The sequence below is a fragment of the Monodelphis domestica genome, chromosome 1, assembly GCF_027887165.1.
Source record: "Monodelphis domestica isolate mMonDom1 chromosome 1, mMonDom1.pri, whole genome shotgun sequence".
In the NCBI taxonomy this organism is placed as follows: Eukaryota; Metazoa; Chordata; class Mammalia; order Didelphimorphia; family Didelphidae; genus Monodelphis; species Monodelphis domestica.
Window position 1 is genome coordinate 551,676,541 of NC_077227.1, and position 19,883 is coordinate 551,696,423.

The window sequence follows — 19,883 nt, forward strand, 5'->3', positions numbered from 1 at the left end:
CATGAATCATATGGATTGTTGCAAAAAAGTTTATCTTGGTTCATTATTTCTTCTATCTGTTCATCTGTATCCTGATGACAACAAGATCCTGAGATTTAGTGGTTGCGAGCTCTTGAATTACCTACATTCTCTAGTTTTATTTCTGCTTTGCTTGAAATACATGTGTGGTTTTGAGAAAAGATCATGATGCATTGAGAAAAAGCATCCTGTTTTCCTGAAAGGAAAATACAACTAACTCCATTAAAGTGCTTTTTAATTAAAAAAAAAAACACAACAAAACAAACAAACAAAAAACCACTGGAAATATTTTCTCTTTTGAGAAGAAAAAATAAAATTTTGTGAAGAACCTACACTGTAGGAATTCTATATCGACATTTCATCTCCCTCACATCATCTCTCATGAAAGGAAGATCAGCAGATTAAGCCAGTCTCTTACTTTATGAGAGAAAACAAAATGGTGGAACTCCAGTCCCTCCATTTATATAACTGATGAATGGAATAACCTTTTGAATCTTCTCAACAGGGGCAGTAAAATCTTTAGTGTCCTATATTACTTGTAAAAATGCTATGGATCACTTCACTTGGGAATTCTGAGTTACATTACATACAACAAGCTGATTGGCTTGAACAAACATGTGATAAATTTTCAGGTTTAACAATTATGACCCAAATTTGGAAACTAGTTACATATTTTATTGGTATCACAACTATAGGCTCATTATAAAAACACACAAAGTTGCAAGTTCATTCAGGAAAGAATTAATTTCTTAAGAAAATAATTTAATTTTCAATAATCACTTGACAGAAGCAATTTTCAGTTGCTATACATGTATCTTCTTGCAATACTCTGGCTGTCTATAAACATGGGATCTACCGATGCCACTTTTGCAGCAATAAAGGAGTGTATGCAATGTAAAATAGCCGTCAGGTCCTGGAATTCAAGTTCCTGTAAGGGAGGGAAAAAAAAGAATAAATCTACTTCCTCTTAAAATATGGCAGGGGGTAGAGGTAAAAGGAAATAATAACCCAGTTTTAAAGCATTCAGTGCCACTAAAATTATACCCTTCTGCCCGGGGGTGACAAGTGGGTTTACTACAAAGAAGCAGAAAACCAATGAATGGAAACCATCAAAATAACTGTTCATTCTTGGAAGCTATGCTTCAGCAACATATGTTTTCTAGGAATCTAAGCAGAATTCTGACGTGTGCTGGGACATAGGGGCCACATAACTAGAGCTAATAAAAACCTAACAACCATTTACCTAGCATTTGGAGGTTTGAAAATCACTTTCTCCCAGTGATCTCATTGGCTCCTCGAATGGAAATTGTGAAGGGCAAGTTTAAGTGATTTGCCCAAAGTCACTTAGCTAGTAAGTGCTTGAGGCAGAGATTTGAAGGGAAGTCCTCTTGACTCCAAGTTCACCACACCATTCATTGAGCCATCTTGCTGTCAAAGTTATTTTCCATGCTTTGCATTGTAATTTGACTAATGCTAAATTTTAATATGTAGTGATCCTTTGCAACAACAGCAAATATCTGTTAAGCACCTTTTCATGTTATAAGTAAGAAAACTGAGGCCTAGAACAGGAAAATTGGTTGTGCCCCTAATAGGTCTATATTTAGGCTCCTTTGTAAACTCAATAATAATCAATAAACTTTGAATTTGTCTGAAATTTTCAACATTTGCAAAGCATTTATATGTTATCTCATTTTATCTTCATAGCAATCCTTTGCTATTTGTGCTATTATTGACCCAACTATAGAGATGAGGTAATTGAGTCTCACAGAAGCTAAATAACTTGTCTGGGGTTACACATCTAGCAAGTTATCTGATGTAAGATTGGAATTCACGTCTTCCCAATAACTCCAACAATCCATCCACTATCCTGCTTATAGCTGCTTTTGCTAACTTCATAAGCATATCTGTCCCCTATCTAAACTCTGTATCCCTATCAAAAGTTTTCTGAAGCAATGTTTACTGAGAAAATAATTTAATACTTTATTATATCAGTGCCTTTACATTTTTTCAAGTGACAATAATATACACAGAAGCCACTAGGAGTACAGAAAATACACGGCAGATTCACAAATACAGACTCTGCACTTGAGGATGAAAAAAGGAGGAAAAAAAAAAGCCTTCTTAAGTGAGAGTCTAAGAATTCTCCCTGGAACAGGACATAGATTATTCAGAGACATTGGAAACTGTTGCACAGAACAATTGGAATCCACCTGAATTTCAAAGCCCTGCTGTTTCAGGTTCATTATTTCTGAACACATGGTGTTAGTAATGCTGCCTTGTGTTACCATTTTGTGCCTAAGAAAAGACCAAAAGGCCTATTTTTGACTTTCAATTAGTATAGTGACTGTACAAAGCTGTGGTTTATTAATACTGTTGGGCCCCCAGACTTCCTCAAGTGAAAATGTATTTGGAGTTGTAGTAAGAAAGATATATTCTAATAAGGAAGACATTGTTGACGTGGATATGAAAGGTTTCTTTTTTTAGATGATTATTTTAATAAAAAATTTCCACATAAGTTTTCCAAAGATATGATCCATATAATCTCCTTTCCTTCTTTCCTCTACCCCTCTGGAGCTGACAAGCAATTTAATCTGAGTTATACATGTATTATTGCACAAAATATATTTCCATATTAATAATTTTGGTCAGTGAATAATCTTATAGGATCAAAACCCCAAAGCACATGCCCAAATAAACAACCGATAGAGATATGAAAGGTTTGTGGCTCAGCATCCTGTATAAGACTGCTAAACTGGAAGTCAAGTTATCTGTGTTCTAGTCCTGAGTCTGCCACACTTACTAACTGCCACTACCCTTGGGTATTACTCTCTCTGGACCACAGTTTCCTCATCTATTAAATGGAAATAATGACCTAGGAGCAGCATAAGATGATAGAGATCTGGTCGAGCAGTATTCCAGATGAAAAAAGGGGCCAAGTATTATAGGATTTTGATCTCTCTGTAGGCAGGGACCTATGTCTTGCCTAAATCCACAAAAATGAAATCACTGAATGCACAATATAATCTGAAAGTTTTCACTGGTCTGGAGCAAATCAACACTGCAATACCTACCACATTTCATTTATTCAAAAAGAGAAATGCATTGTGAATGTGTCCAAAATGAAATAGGACTTTTATGAATGATTTCATGGCCACAATTAGGTTTACAGCTGTGTTGCACAAACTGTTGAGGGGTGACATGTTCCAAGAATCTTTTCAAAAGGCAAACGGTTTTAAATATGCTTATTGAGCAATCAAGCTAGAATTCATTCTTTTCATTAAAAGACTACAAGGACTAAGAATTGTTTAATTCATATAGAAAATCTCACTGGGCTCTTTTATCAGCATTTCCTCAAACTGGTATTTTTGAGTGGTCATGGGGTCATAGATCTGTAACTTCAAGGAAACTTGGAGGCTATCAAGTCCATCCTTTTTACTGATAACACTCTGAAACTGAGAAAGGTTGAGCTACCTGTGCAGCATCATACTAATTATGTGAGGTAGGAGCTTAGCTAAAGTCTTCCTAAATCCATGTTCAATATTTTAAAAGAATTTGGACATAAAGGATAGAAGAAATACAGGATAATAATTAGCAGGGATGGAAGTTTCAAGGGGAGATTTTTGATGATGGGGAGGTGTGGGCATGTTTGTAGGCAATAGAGGAGGAAGCCATAGTCAGAGAGAGATTCAAGATAAGTGATACAGTGGGGATGACATAAAGAGAAATCCATTGGAAGACAGGGGATAGAATATGATTACTTGTGCAGGTACAGAGTTGGGCCTTATTAAAGAGTAATGCTACCTATTTTTCCAAGTCAGTGGAGGAAAAGATAATGGTAGAAATTATCTGATATCAGATGAGAAAGAAGGGAAAAAGAGAGAACTCATGGAAGATAGCTCATCATTTTCTACAATATATAAAGCAAAGTTTTCTGCTGATAGGGTGAGGATAAGGGGAACAAAGATAGATTTGAAGAGGACTAAAAAAGCTTAGAAGAACCACTTTGGTGATTGTGATAGTAAATTATAAGGTAGACTAGGTTTGCATTGTGGCAAGGAGGACCCAATTGAGGCTATGTAACAAATTTGCAGTAGATTCAGTGAGATGTCTAAAGCTTTTCTCCATTTTTGTTCAGTAGCATATGTTTAGGAGCTTAGTGAATGTTGGGAATAAAGATTCATTTACAATGACGGTTGATTAGGGGGTCAAGGATTCAAGCAAAGAGGGTAGGGTAGAGAGGAGTTTGTTCATCAAAGGATGAAGATGGGGAAAAGAGAAGTGTGTAAATACATAGAACATGGCTTCAGATAGAATTGAGGGCCTGAAAGAATGAAATTTAGAACTGGATGAAGGGTAAGATTTAAAGGATGACAGAGGGATATGTGGAAAGTGGGAAGATTATGATTAGATAAGATTATGGAATTGTTAAACATGTAGGTGGTCCATTTATGGCTGTCAAGATCAAAGGGGTGGTGGAGTAGATTATGAGAATTGAGTAAGTTGAGGAAATGAATGATTAGAGCATTTGAGGGAAAATAAATATATATATTGAACTCTCTTAGTATGAGGGCAGGAGTAGGGGAAGAAAGAAAAATTGGGAGCTAAGCACCAAACTAATTGAGGAAGGAGGGAAGCAATCTGGTGCTGTATAGTCAATAATTACCAGGATTTTCAATGAGTATGATTTTCAGTGAGTATGATCATATTCAATGATATGAATAGCATGAATCTCAAAGGTAAAGAAATTACTGAATGATGGTGGTAGGGAGAGAACCTGAAAATGCTATGGGTAGTAAAGGTGTTTCCCATTTCCTTTGTCTTTACCATTGAGCTGAATAGAATGAGTGAAGATACAGCCAGAACTAGAAAGCATAGTCAGAAAGTCTGTGTCATGATGTGGGAGCCAGGTTTCAGTAATTTCTAAAAAAATGAAATTAATTGGAAAGGAAAAGATTAATATCAAAGGGAAATGTGTTGCCCATTGTAAAGGCATTCTAGAGGGCACAGTGGAAAGGGTATGTTGTGACTTAGAGTTGAGGGAGATAGGAATAAGAAATCACAAAGTGGGAAATGGGGTTTGGATGTTAACCAACAGAGGCTCAGAATTACTGGGATGTATAGGTACGACCAAGTGAAAAATGATTTTTTTTAATGGAAAGTGCCACTCATCTTTGTGAGGAAGTTGTCCATCCAAGAAGAGGCAAAGGCAGAATAAGAATGAAGACATACAGTTAGATGTTCAGATGGGAGGTAATATCCCACTATTTCTCATCCCTCCAAAGGCTTGGGATTAGGCAGGAGATGGCTCAAGAATAGAAGGAAATGAACCTGCACAGAAGGAGATGGAAGTTCTGTTCCTCTCCAATTTTCCTGTTCCCCTTCCTTCAAGACATGCAGTAGGAGATGGGAAGCCTTAGGAAACTTCTTCCCCTTTACATAAGAAGCTCTTCTCATCAAGAGGGTGGGTTTGGCAATGATCAGGCTGGCAATAAAAGGTGAAAGATGACTTGGACTGGCCCCTAGCAGAATTCTCTCATAATACGAGTACTGAAAGATGGAAGTCAGGAGCAGTAAGACGAAGGTCTTGTTCCTCATATCACCTGAGACTGGCAATCCAATAGGCACAGTGAGAAATAGAAGTCATGTTGGGGAGAATGGAAATCAGCTTAGCTCCTGCTGATATATCCCAGGAGTGACCACATCAGGAGATGAAGGCATCGATCAGAAGAAAGGCAAGATCTTGACATAGCTTAATTTCAAGCTATTCAGCAATAGTCAGTTAGTTGCCGATTCTTGTCATTTCTACCAATAAAGCATCCTGTGCTTCCTTCACTTTCTTAACACAAATAGTCACAATGTTAATTCATACCATCATTTTTTCTTATTTGAACCACTATTGAACAAACTCTAATTGGTCTTGGCTTAATTCTATTGCCAATTGAATCTGTCTTCCACATAGCTGCCAAAGTTATTTTTCTAAAGCACAGATCTATTGTCACTCTTTTACTCAACGCATTCCAGTAATTCCTTTTTACTTTTAGGATCTGCTTGACCTTTAAAGCTCTTAATAGCCTGGCTCAACTCTGCCTTTCCATCTTACTATGTGCTATTGTTGGGCAGATGGATATATGTGTGTTTGTGTAGTATATGTATATACACACATATAATAGAGATAGTTGATATGTGTGTATGTGTGCTCATATGTGTGTGCATATATGTGGATACATTGTATATTTGTGTCATCCATCCACTATGCATGAATGCTGGATGTCCCTCATGACTGGCACACACCTCCTCTCCACGTCTGCCTCTGAGTATCCCTAGTGTCCCCAAGTACCTTAAATACCATCTTTTACATGAAGACTTTTTCAATTCATCTTAGTTACTATTGCCCTCTCTAACAAAATCACTTAATGCTATTTTGTCTCTTTTTATCTTGTATCTCTATACCTACATGGTATTATTCCTGACAGAATGTTTGCTCCATGAGGGCAAGAACTCTCACTTTTATTTTTGTATCCCTCCCAAAAAGCATAATGCATATCACATAGCAGCTACCTAATAAATATTTGTTGATTGCTCATTTGATCAAGATAATATGAACTATGCATGGACATAGCTGGATTGACAATCTGGGCCTCAGTTCCCAACATTCACAGGTGTTTGCTTGTCAGATGATGTGCATGCAAGCTGCTTAAAATGTTTCGTGGGTATTTTTAGATGTATATATTCTTCACTCTTCTGATAATAAGGAAAGCCAAATTAACTTTTGGCACATTCCTAATTCCTACCATCTAATGGCAGTAGAGGTTTTTGATCTTTTAGCATTGACTGAGCCACAAAACCTCCAAAAGCCTATTTGGAAGGAAAGGCAGATGGTAGTTGTGATAATGGTCTAACTAGCATATGTTTCCCAGTACCCTCACCTTCACCTTCATTTGCAACTCGGCATGTTTCCCTCCCTTCTTTCCGATTTCACTGTGATGACTGTAACTTCAAGACAAAAGGTGAGACTTTCCAGTTTAAACCAATGACTCCAAACCAAACAGAACTTCTTTTAATTTTGGGATAGTGTCTTAGAATTCATCTCATTAAAGCTTTCTGTATTCTGAACATAAGCCTGATTTGAAATGGTTAGCACTGAGAAAGCAAAGCTTCTGGGTTTGAAAGGTTTCTTAGATCATCAACACTATGCAAACAAATTGGGATTTTTACCAATTTAAACACTGCTGAAGACAGTGGAAATATGGCTCTATAGAACTGATCTTGGCATCAGAAACATCTGAGTTCAAGTCTTGATTCTGACACATATTACCTGGTCAAGTATCTCTGATACATAACCTCTGAGTGTGCCAACACCTCTCAGTGCCTCCACACTATTATAAAAGAATATGTTACAGAGAAGTTTCCCAAATCCTTCATTGAAAGGAGTCCCTCTTCAGGGAATTTACCACACCAAGGAATCATGTGGTCATACTCAAAACAACTATGACTTAAAAAGTAAATTATTTGTAGATTTCAGGGAGTTGAGAATTAATTTATATTAGAATGAGTTAGTAATTAAAATATTAAAATATCTGTCAAATTAAAATAGGGGTTAAAATAAATTAAATTATGTAGTGACAGACAAATAAGATCATACTTAGTGAGAAGAAAGCAAACTATACCAACGAAAGCTGTCAAGGGTTGGGTCTCCATTGTCAGACATGTCCTCATCTCCCTCCTGGCTACACTTATTTTGTATTTTATTGCCTTCTCCTCCATGCTCCCAAATGTAGACAATTTTCCCTATCCCTACCAACCTATCCCACTTAAACTGTTGTTTCTATGTTGCCCTCTGCAATCAGATTGTAAGTTCCTTAAGGGCAGGGACTCTCTTTTCATATTTGTATCCCCCCCATGCTAAGCACAGTGCCTGGCACATGGTAGCATTACATAGAAATTTATTGACTTTTATTATATATTAGCTCAAAAAAGATACTGGAATCTTGGTGGATCATATGTGAACTATAGGTTTGCTTATATTATTTAAAAATCTACCTATATCCCAGGCTATTTAAAGGGAGAGGGAGGATACAACATGTGGTGACAAGGGAATCTATCCTCTTTGGTTCTCAGGTTTCCCATGTACAGAATTAGTGGTTTGGATTAAATGGTCTTTATGATGTTTTTCCTAATTGAAATTCTATGATAGTCTTTAAATTTATCATTCCAAACTAACTGAATATATTAAAGAGGACATAATGGTTTTTGTTCAGTTGTTCAAATCTTGTCTGACTTTTCATGACCTCATTTGGGGTTTTCCTGTCAAAGATACTGGTTAGTCATTTTCTTCTCTGACTCATTTTATAATGAGGAACTAAGGCAGAGTTAAGTTCCTTGACCAGGGTTGTTTAGCCATTAAGTATCTGAGGCTAGATTTGAACTCATTAAGAAGAATCTTCCTGATTCCAGGATGAGCGTTCTATCCACTGTGTCAATTAGTTGCCCCCAAAATAAAGATACACACAAACATATTCACACATAGTGAGTTAGTATACACACACACACACACACACACACACACACACACACACACACACACACACACATATATATATATATGCATATATATAGAGAGAGGGGGGGGAGATAATGTGGGGAAAATTATGAACATTAAAACTGAAGATATATATTTAATTTTAACAATAAACAAGTTCTGACCTGTTAAATAAAGTGATTTATTCACTGATAGCCTAAACAAGGAAACATATTGTTCCTTTGAAGGCCAAGAGTTTGCTCCATTTGTAAACCACATTCTAGTTCTTAATGCCTTGGGGAATGGATTGGACCTAGTCTTCACCATCTGTACTCAGCCTTGAAAATAGTATTCTAAAGTCATTAGGGTGGAAAAATTCCATTTCCAGAAACAATCATAATTTGCATTGGACCCACTCACATATGCCAATTCTACCTCTTTGCCCCTGACTCCCAAATTCAGTACACTTTCCATCACATCTCACTGAGCTATGTTATTCAAGTTGTTCCCCCCCCAATATATTTGTACTTGAAATCTAATTTCCTACCAAATCTGTTCCTACCAAACCTTGGTCAGGATATTAATTTTAAAAACCTGGCATGATTTGTCCCATTTGGATGTTTTAAGACTATGGAACTTTTCCCCTAATTAAGGAAGAGTTTAAATAAGCTACTCAATACTCTTAAAAATATGAATTATAAGGTCAATCGTAAGTTGTGAAAATATTTCTCCTTTCACACTCCTTAGCTTTATGTAGTCTCTATCTATCATAAGAGTGACACTTTCAATCAACATATCAATGTTAATATTACCCACATGTCCTCAATATATCTTCTCCAGTTGAAATCACATTTCTTTATTGCACTATCCATATTTCCATCTCAGTGCACAAATTACTATACATTTGTCACCAAAATGAAAAAAAAGTCTGTGAAGGTGATTGACACTTCTGATAAATTACAACTATCAGAAGATTTTAGATTTTCCTTAATTGACATCTAATGACCCTTTATAAGGTAGATGAAAAAAAAAGCAGAAAAGATATACCAATAAAGATAATTGCTGCCCTCAGCCATAACTGTTCAAATCCATGTTAAGTTTTAAGATGGGGAACAAATTATTATTCTTACATAAGGTTTTCTGAGCAAGGCCCCAAAGCAGGGATAACAGCATTGTAATGATACATATTATTCCTGGGGAGATATTTATTGAGCAAATAAAATGGATGGATATTTAGTGCAATTTGCTTTGGAAAATTGCAAATGGAAACACAAATTATGATGCAGGAGGTGAAATATGTGTATACAGTTCTGAGCTGCTGTACACTAGAGATCAAGATTTATACTCTGCACAATTTTGAGGGGTTGAAGGATGTTCTAGCATGGTGTGGTGGATAGAACCCTGGTACTGAAGTTAGGAAGACCTGAATTCAAAACTGGACTCAGACACTTACTCCCAGTACAAGTGAGGGCAAATCTTAACCTGTGCCTGCCTCAGAAAAGCTGATCAAAATTTGGCTATATGCAAGTTACTTAATTTTTCCTGAGTGTCAGCTTACTCATCATTAAAATGATAAAATTATGTGCCCCAGTTTCATCCCAGGGTGATGATAAGAATCAAGTGTAAAAACAAATGTGAAAATACATTATTAACTCTAAAGCATTATATGAATATTATTATTTTTCTGTTATTAGTAACAATAAAACAACAACTACTATTATCTTTGGGCTTTTAGGATTCCTTTATCTCCCATTCTATAATTTTGTTCTCCAAGAAATTCTCTGCCCTTTGGCTGTCTCTGGTCTGGCTACCATTCCTGGTTATCTTAGCTTATGCCCCACTTAGAAGCACATCTATGTATTAGGGGAAGATTCTCAATCATGCCTCAGCTTTCATTTCATATATATATTTTAATTCACTGCTATGATAAAAATATTCTGCTTTTAAATGGTGCTTTTAACTTTTTTTTCAAAATACTTTCATGTCATTTTACACTCAAAATACCCCTAAAATTCAAGGGGAATTTGGCAAGAGGAGTGAGAAGGGAGGGTGGGACAGAGGGCAATATCAAAACTCATTTGCAAGTTCAGAAATTGGGTTGCAAAGAGGCAATATAATTTGTACAAGGTCAAACAACAGCTAATGGCACATCATAGCCTTGAATTATTGATTTTAAGTGTTATTACATATATGCAATTAATTATGAAACTTTAAATAATGACAAAATCAAAACAATCTAGCAAGAATTTATTAATAGGCACTGTGAATGCCAAAGATAAAATGAAGCCATCCCTGACCCCAAGGAGCTAACATTTAATGTTGGGGGTGGAGATTGGATAAAGCATAAAGTCCATATAAACAATTACACAGTTTAAAAAAAATGAGACAACGTGAAGGAGAAAATACTCATAAGAATGTGCATGGGAACATATGTACACATATTTACTTATGAATCTAATAGATTTCATGAAGAGAGAAACCTAAGGGGAGCCTTCTAAATGGTTGATATAGAGAAAGAGTAAAAATTTAGCTGTTAGGAGGTCACTTGATCTAATAAGATGCAGACAGGAAATTGCTGTTATTCAGGAATGTTCAACTCTGTTTCCTCCTGGCCTTTATCCCTGGAGTTTTCTTGGCAAAGATGTTGGAATGGTTTACCCTTCCTTTCCTCAGTGTGTCTTTATTTTACACTTAAAGAATTGAGGTATTAAGTGACTTGCCCAGGAACACACAGCTATAAAATTTGTGAAGTCAAATTTGAACTTAGATCTTCCTGACTGCAGGCCTATACCACCTAGCTATCCTGGACAGGAGATGGACTGATGAGTATAAAGATCACAGGATCATATTGTCATATATTGAGTACAAGAAGAGTCCTCTGAAGCCATTGAGTCATACTCCCTATTCTCATCTTACAAATAAGGAAATTTAGGTCCAAAAAGGGTAACTTATTAGGTCAGGGTCACAGAGGGATCAAGTTTTCAGGCAGGAACTCTAGTCATACCCTGTCCTTCCTGACTACACATCCAGCACTCAAGTTACTCTATCAGCTAACTGATACTTGGTGTATGTGAAAGGTAGTAAGATGAAGTAAGAAAGGAAAAAAGTAGGGTGGAATCAGACTGTGGAGAGTAATACTTGCCAGGTTCTAAGAGGTTTAGATTTATACTAGGGATCCACTGAAAGCTATTAGCAGAGGAGTGGTATGATTTTGTTGAAAATTAGAAAATTTATTTTTATTTTGGGAAGGTGGGTAGAGAGAATGGAGACAATGTGGTCCATGAGATTATTTTTTATGATAAACTGGTGAAGAGGTTATTGGGCCCTGAACTAATGCCCCACATTGTGTGTGAATGGGAGGGAGAAGATTGTGAGAAATATTTGTGGCTATGGAACTGACTGATTATAGGAACAATCAGTCAATAATAATTTCTTAAGCACGTAAAAATGCCAGAGTATGATAACAGCTGGAGAGAGGAAAAAGGGCAAAACAGTCCTTGTCCTCAATGAGCTCTCATTCAAATGGAGGAAGCAGTATTAAAAAAATCAGACTATGCAAGATATACACAGAGCACATCCAATTAGGAAACAAGAGTACTCATAATTGTGAGGATTTCATAAAGGCTTCCTCTAGTATTTCAAATTTAAGCTGACACTTGAAGGAAAGTACAAAGGCATGGAGAAAAGAAGATTATGTTGACAGTAAATTTGGACAGTGGGTAGGGAGGGTAATAAAATATAAGAAGACTGGAAAAGTAGAAAGGGGATATGTTAGAAAGAGTAGTAAATGTCAAAGAGTGACAAATTTCATGACTACCAAAGAATACTAGAAGGAGAAGGTGAACAACATTGGCAAATGACAGAAGAGGAAAAGGAGTGAGAAAATGTTCATCAGATTTGGCAATGAAGAGATCATTGCTACCTTTGGAGAAAACGATTTCAGTTTGAAGATGAAAACATGAGGTTACAAGGTAGATGACTGAGAGGTTAAAAAAGGAGTATGAAGACAGGAAGGGGCAGCATTGAGTGTAGACAACTATGAGAACTAAGGAGGGAAGGAGAGATATAAGATGATGGTTAATGGAGATCAAATGAAAATTTTTAAAGAAGAGAGAGATATGGGCATCCTTATAGAAAATAAGGTAGGAATCAGTAGAGAGAAAAATATTGAAGAGAATAAAGAGAATGGAAGAACCAGAGGTGACAACAAGTTTGTGAGCTTAGGTGGCTATAAGGAATGGTGATTCAATCATGTGGAAAAATGGGAGGAGGTGCTAATGAGTGATAAAGAGTTCAATTTTTCCTATATGGTTTTAGGATACCATTTCAAAAGGAAACCTCAGGTCAATTGCTCAATCATCCTTGATGCACATTCACTAAATTTTATAAAACTCTATTCCATTTTTCAAGCATTTAGAGTAAGGAAGAAGATAAGGCAAGGTGGTCCCACAGATAATTGCTATCTATACTTTTTGAGGAGTTACTAAGCTTACTCAATTTCTTCATTTTCTCTTTCTCTGCATTGTACACAAAGCTTTTGGTACGGAGGGAAAAGAATATGATAGCATACCAGAAGATCTAGCTTTTATTCCTGGGTGTGCCATTAACATGTTTTGTGACCTTAGAGAAATGATTCCCCTCTCTGGACCTCAAATTCCTCAACAATAAAATGTGAGAGTTCGATCAAAATGGTCTCTAAGGTTTTTTCTAGCACTAACATCCTATGATTTTATGTTTGTTTCCAATGGGGAAGGACTGAAGAGAGTTGGGTGGGCAGATCAGTAAGAGTGAGATAGCATATCAATCAATCGATAAAGGTTCATAAGCCCAGATCCAAGTTTTGTGAACAAAACACATCTATTTATGCTATACATTCTCCTTTCCCAATCTTATTTGGAATTTACATGGGTCAACTATTACTCTTTCTTCTAGATGGCCCAAATTCATTCAGTTAGACCCGAGAGGATAAACTTTCCCAAAGAAAGTGCTTCTTTGTAACCTTTAAAGGTTACATTCTATAATTTACCACTTCTGATACTGTCTGCTTTCTGCCATAAAATCTACTCAGTTGTTTCGTTGGCTCACATTTTAAAACCACCTTTTCCCCTTCAGCAAATAATGGAATTATAACTTCATAAATTTTATTTATACTAAAGCTCAGCATTATTACTTTGCCAGGATGCTTAAAAATTTGACTTTTGCAAACAGCTCCACATCCATCACTTTTGCCTGCTTCTCTTGTCTCTAGAGACATATATTTTAAAGATGAATGTTCACTCCTTGCAAAGTTGTTTTCACAATATATAGTCCTTGCAACTTATGATAGTCCTTAGTTACTTAGACATATACCAGGAAAATGACAGCTAGGGGATGGAGTAAGGGCATGTTTCTTTTCATCTCATGTAAATATTTTATTTAGAAATTGCCAGTTCTGAAAAGAAATAAATAATACCTAAATTTGTCTAAATAAAATGATTTTCAAATATATGATATGAGAATCATTATGAAATAAATGTTGAAAAATAGAAATGAGAACAAAATGTCTATAATGGAAGAGAACAAGGAATCATTCCAAAGAATAATCACCCAAAATGAAAACTAGACATCATTTCATGTTAATTTTCATATTAAATTATCAATTGGCTGAATAAGATCTATTGTTCTTCACAGGTCCCAGAAGTCCTTATTTTAACTAATTGAATTCTCTTCCTTTTCCTTTCTCCTTTCTTCCCCCTTATCACCACCAGACCTTGTTTTTGGTCACTTAATTATCTAAGGAGATTGGAATTATGCGATGAAGTGATTAAAATAAATATGCCCTTTGATCCAGAAATCACATGGTCAGATATATATCACAAGGAAAAAAGATAAAAAGAGAGGTCCTACAAACACACACACACACACAATGCAAAGAGGTGCTTTTTTATTAGTGGCAAATAGCAGAAAATGAAAGTCTCTATTAATTAGAAAATGGCTAAATAAGTTAGAATATATGAATATATCATTGTTATTATTCCACTGTAAGAAATACTAAATATTATGAAAACAGAAAAGCATGGGAAGACTTATAGAAACTAGAAGTGAAGTAAACAGAAACAGGAAAGACAAACATACAATTTCTATGTGGATAATAACAGCAACTAAATAATTGAAACTGAAAGCAATGAAATTAGTAAAACAAAGTTTGGCCCTACAGCAAAATAGGTGAAGGTTCCTTCTCTGGCTCTTTTGCAGAGATGGAACAATAAAGGGGTAGAACATTGCATATGATGCGAGACTTTTTTAATGTATTGGTTGGTTTTACTAAACAATGTTTTTATTTTTATGCAATAATTCACAGTAACAGCAATAATGTGGGATAATCAACTCTAAATAACTATTATAGTAATGCAAGGATCCAAGATAACTGGCTCACTATGAAAGAGGTTACCCAACACCATAGAAAAAAATGATGCAATCTGAATACAGAGCAAAGTGACCATTTTCACTTCATTTTCTGCATGGGTTTTTTTTTTTAATCATATAAACAATATGTTTTCATTCACAACATGATGAACATGGACATATGTATTGTCTGATAGCACATGTACAACCAATTTCCAATTGGGAGACTTTAGGGATACATTGGGAAGTATTGATGATAGAAAACCAAAATATTTTGATAAAATTTATTTTTAAAAAATGAGTAAGGAGAATGCATCAATCTGCACAGATATTCCAAAGAACTGATATCTCCAAACAAATGAAGAGGCTTGTCTCAACTAGAGAAGCTGAAGAAATCAAAATTTCTGGGTCCTCTTACAACATCTTAGGACCCTTTCTCAGATGTCATTACCACCAGAGATAATGGATCTTTCCCATATGGATATAGCCATCTATGTAGGATATACCAAAATTAAAGGCTCTTCTTCATTCTAACACTCTAATTAGAAGTTAAGTGGGACAACAAATGTATTACTACTTCCTAATTCTCAAAACATGGCTAACTTCTCAATATTTTTTTCAATTCTAATTTCATCTCATATTTCTAACTTCTTAATGGACATCTTCATCTGGATCTATTATTCGACTTCCAAAATCTAATTATTTGACTTATCTTTTATTTCTATCTCCTCTATAGCACTTGAATTTCCATTAATAAAGTCAAAATCAAAATTCTTGTTTAGATCTTTCTTGCATTGTCTGTTGTTGCTTAGTTATTTTTAATTGTGACTTTTCTGATCCCATTTGGGGTTTTCTTGGCAGAGATACTGGAGGGCTTTGCCTTTTTCTTTTCCAGTTAATTTTACAGATGAGGAAATTTAGGTCAAGTAAGTTACTTGTCCAGTGTCATGCACTTAGTAAGTGTCTAAGGACAGATTTGAACTCAGTAAGATGAGTCTTCCTGACTCCATGTCTTGCATTGAATATACTGTACCATCTAGTTGTCCTCATCCAGACTATCATAATAGCCTAACTGGCCTATATATTTTAAGTCTCAACCATTTCTATTCTATATTTTACATTGTCAACTGAATACTATTCTTAAGGGACAGTTGTGACCACATCACTGCTTTGTTAAAAAACCTTTAGTGGTTATTTATTGTCTCAAAGATAAAATGACAACTTCTTAGCCTGGCATATGAGGCCCACCTAAATTTGCCATCAAGATTTATCCATCCAGATTTGCCATCTAGACTAACTTCACATTACTTCCCTTTCACATTAGATTTCCACTAGATAGAAAGTTCCTTGAGGTCAGAAATTGTCTTTGTTTTATTCGATTTTATATCTTCACTTGTAAATACAGTGCTTGCTATAAAGAAGGCATTTAAATGTTTGTTGACTATCTAGTATGTACTATATTCTCTCTCTAAACAGAATATTTATTTCCCAAATTCAAATTCCATCTATTCTCTATGCATTTGCAGAAGTCATCTGCTATGCCTAGAATTATCTCGTCACATATTTAGTTTTGAAAATCATTATTTTTCTTCCTCAATAGCTTAGTTCAGTTGCTAGTTTCTTCTGTAACTATGTCCTTCTTTGATTTTTATGACAAGAATTTTTATTTCTTCAAATTTTCCTGGAGCATTTTGTCTAATTTTTCCTCTAGTCTTTTCACTGCTTATTTTATTTTATACCTACATATTCATTTCCCCAACAGGATTTAAACTTCTTGAGGTTGGGGATATGCCATTTTTTTCCCTTTTCAGATAACCCATTTTAAATCTTTGTTTCCCAATTGACCATCACAGCCTGGTACCCAAAGTAAGGTCTTAATGTATATTTGTAGTTTGAATGAAAAGAAATAAAGAAATTGACCTCTGTGATTAATGCTTTTCCTTTTCTTCTCTGCACTTCTTAAAAAAGAGATTCCTCAATGATGTTTTTTCCTTCCTTGTACTTTTCCTCACTTTCTTGTTTTCTTCTTTATTTTTGTTTGAGATCACTTCTACAAAATGATTAATATAGACACATGTTTTTGTTGCATATATAAAATCTATATCAGATTTTTTAGTGTTGCAGGGATGGAGGAAAGATGGAAAGGGAGTGAGGGAATGAGTGTGGGAAGGAGAGAGAATTTGGAGCTCAAATTTTATAAAAACTGAATGTTAATAATTGTTTTTACATGTAGTTGGGGAAAATAAAATATTATTAAAATGAAAGAAAACTTTACCAAGTGCCACTGTGGAATATCCTTGATTTGAAGTCTTATCACCCAAACATTGGGATTCAGTGATATAGTAAAAAAGAGCCCTATGCTTTGAGCCATTGTTTGCACCTGGGTTGGTGTTCTGGTTCTGAACTTTACTACCTGTATGCCAAGTAATATAGCTTCTCTAACTTCAGTTTTCTCATATTCAGTGTAAGGGAATTGACCTGAATGACCACAACGTTCTATTCTAGTTCTAAGTCTATTAAATTATAACAATAAAAATCCAATTATAATTAGGATTATCTAGTACAATTCTCTAATTTTACCGATGAGGGAAATAAAGCCTAGAGTGAAACAGACTAAAAGTATAAATAGGTTCCAAAAAGTTTTAGGTAAATTATAGGCTACTCACCTTCCTGGAGACTTAACTCTATGGAATTAAGAGCATAGATGGAAGTTGGATCTAGGGAAGTTAGAAAAGAAGTTAAAAAGAGATAGCATTCAAGTGGAAGAGTAAGAAGAAAGAATTAAGAAGGTTGAATTAGAAAGAGAGGAGTTGGAGAGTCAAGATAATAGAAAGTAGGTAGGAGGCATAAAGAGGAAGGAAAATAGGCATAGGAATGATGTGGTATTGTGCCTTGGGAATTTGTTAACATCAACATTTTGATGAGTTGGGGGAAAATGTGTTCAGTATATAGCCCTTCTTTCTTATCTCTTCTTTTTTTTTCTTATCATATGAGGATAGGAGAGTTTCTAATGGTCAAGGGTATAACAGTTTATGGAAGGGAAGAAAGGGAGTTCTTTTAAAATTTCTTTCAGCAGCTGAAAACTTAAAATAGATCAAAGAGAAGGCTGCTAAACTCTTCAAATATTAGTGTACACTAGACAACAAAACTTCACATTGAAAATAAGAGAGATAAAAACATAAGAGGATAGAAAAACTGGCTTCATAGTTCTTCAGTCATTTCATTCCAATGGCAATCTCAAAGATGCTAAGTGTCAGACAGGTGTATCTTTGAATTGTACTGATTGGGTTTTTAAGAAGGTATATTGCCAATAAAAGAAAATCTCTTTAAGAATCCTATTACCCAAATGTTTAATAATATGTTATACAATTTTTTTTTTGAAACCCTTACCTTCCATCCTGGAGTCAATACTGTGTATTGGCTCCAAGGCAGAAGAGTGGTAAGGGCTAGGCAATGGGGGTCAAGTGACTTGCCCAGGGTCACACAGTTGGGAAATGTCTGAGGTTAGATTTGAACCTAGGACCTCCTGTCTCTAGGCCTGATTCTCAATCCACTGAGCTACCCAGCTGCCCCCATGTTATACAATTTTAAAAGTTTTGGGTCATAAAATTATAGGAAATTTCTCAAATATTTTAAATGTCCAAAGATGCACGTGGTTTGATGGCTTGAAATCTCATAAAATTATTGCTATATGATTGTTCACAGAAGCAGAAAAAGAACTTGTATTTATTTAAGAATGTAAAAATACATATAACAAGAAACAGTTTTCAAGGACACGAAATGACATACTGGACCATGTTGAGGACTTACACCTGCAGGTTTTTGTGATATGTTAGCTCATTTGCATTTGGCTAGTTGATTAAAGAGAGTAAAACTTTAAAAAATTGAAATCAAATGAACATTTGGAGCCTACAACTATGGTATGGTTTTAGAAAAAGATGCTCGATTTCATATTGAAAGTTGAATGGTGAGACTGAGAAATCAGGCAATTCTCATTTAAGCCATTGAAGAGAATGGGAATGGAAAGAAGCACATGGCCTAGGGAGCCTAGTAAAAGAATTAAAGAGAAAGTCATATTGAAAAAATGCTATAAACAGCTGACAGAAAGTTTCAGTTATGTTTTGTCTGATTGGTTGGAGAAAGAATTGATTTAATTATCAAAGAGCTTCAATCATAGTAATTGTCCTTTAGGGTCACATAGAGCTAAACAGAGGTGAAATTTCTCACACATATCTGCTGTCCTGTTATGCTACTTCTGGCTTGAAATGGAGAAGAGGTAGTGAATCTAGATTTTGTAACTCTTTACTATCCTAGTAAGCTGGCAAGCTTTCTTTTCCTTGCTTAATAATTCAATTTTAGCTTTGTTGCTGTGAGTTCTGTTCTGATCAGGCAATGCAATATCTGGGTGGGCTCTTCTCAGAGAGAATCTGTCTTGGGAGCACTATTGTTCTCTGGCTCACATTGAGGTAGCATTTTCTAACTGCCCTTTTAAGGGTGATTATAAATTATATGACCTTCTAAATGGAACATTCTAGTAGAAGAGGGGAAAGGATTTTCCCACCTAAAGAACTGGGGCAAACAGATAATCATTAATGCTTACTGTGTGGTGCAGATGTTCCTTTAAAGGACCAACATCATAAAAAGCTGCAATATGCCATTTTTAACCTTAAGAATATTGGTTTTCTTTCCTATATGTCTCTTCCAAGCTGCTATATTTACTCATTCTTGCTTATGCTTTCTATGTATCAGTGGAAGTGTATTCCTGGATTTTTGTGTGGATTTCTGATGTTTTATTTCCTTTGCCTCATTCTTAAATGGGAATTATTTAGAAGTAAATATTATTGTGCACTTAGCAGGTATTTTACATTGTAAGGAGCTGATTATGAGAATGGGCAAAGCATCTATGAGAAATAAAGGCTTGAGAAGTTCTAATAATAGCTATTCTTTTGCATTTTAAGGTTTA

General features: G+C 35.3%; 1 protein-coding gene across 5 annotated transcripts in view; it reads right to left on the minus strand.

The window, feature by feature from the left end:
- Window positions 1-671: 671 nt before the first annotated feature.
- SNTG2 (syntrophin gamma 2) overlaps window positions 672-19,883 on the minus strand; it is a 771,339-nt gene continuing 752,127 nt past the window's right edge. For 4 of the 5 annotated variants that reach the window (XM_056813383.1, XM_007476197.3, XM_007476195.3 and 1 more), the window contains one exon: window positions 672-946. In XM_056813383.1, the coding sequence (XP_056669361.1) occupies window positions 815-946 (132 nt within the window). In that variant the 3' untranslated portion in view covers window positions 672-814. Of the gene's footprint in view, window positions 947-16,840; window positions 16,971-19,883 lie in introns of all 5 variants that reach the window. The other variant, XR_008915522.1, reaches the window with a different exon arrangement.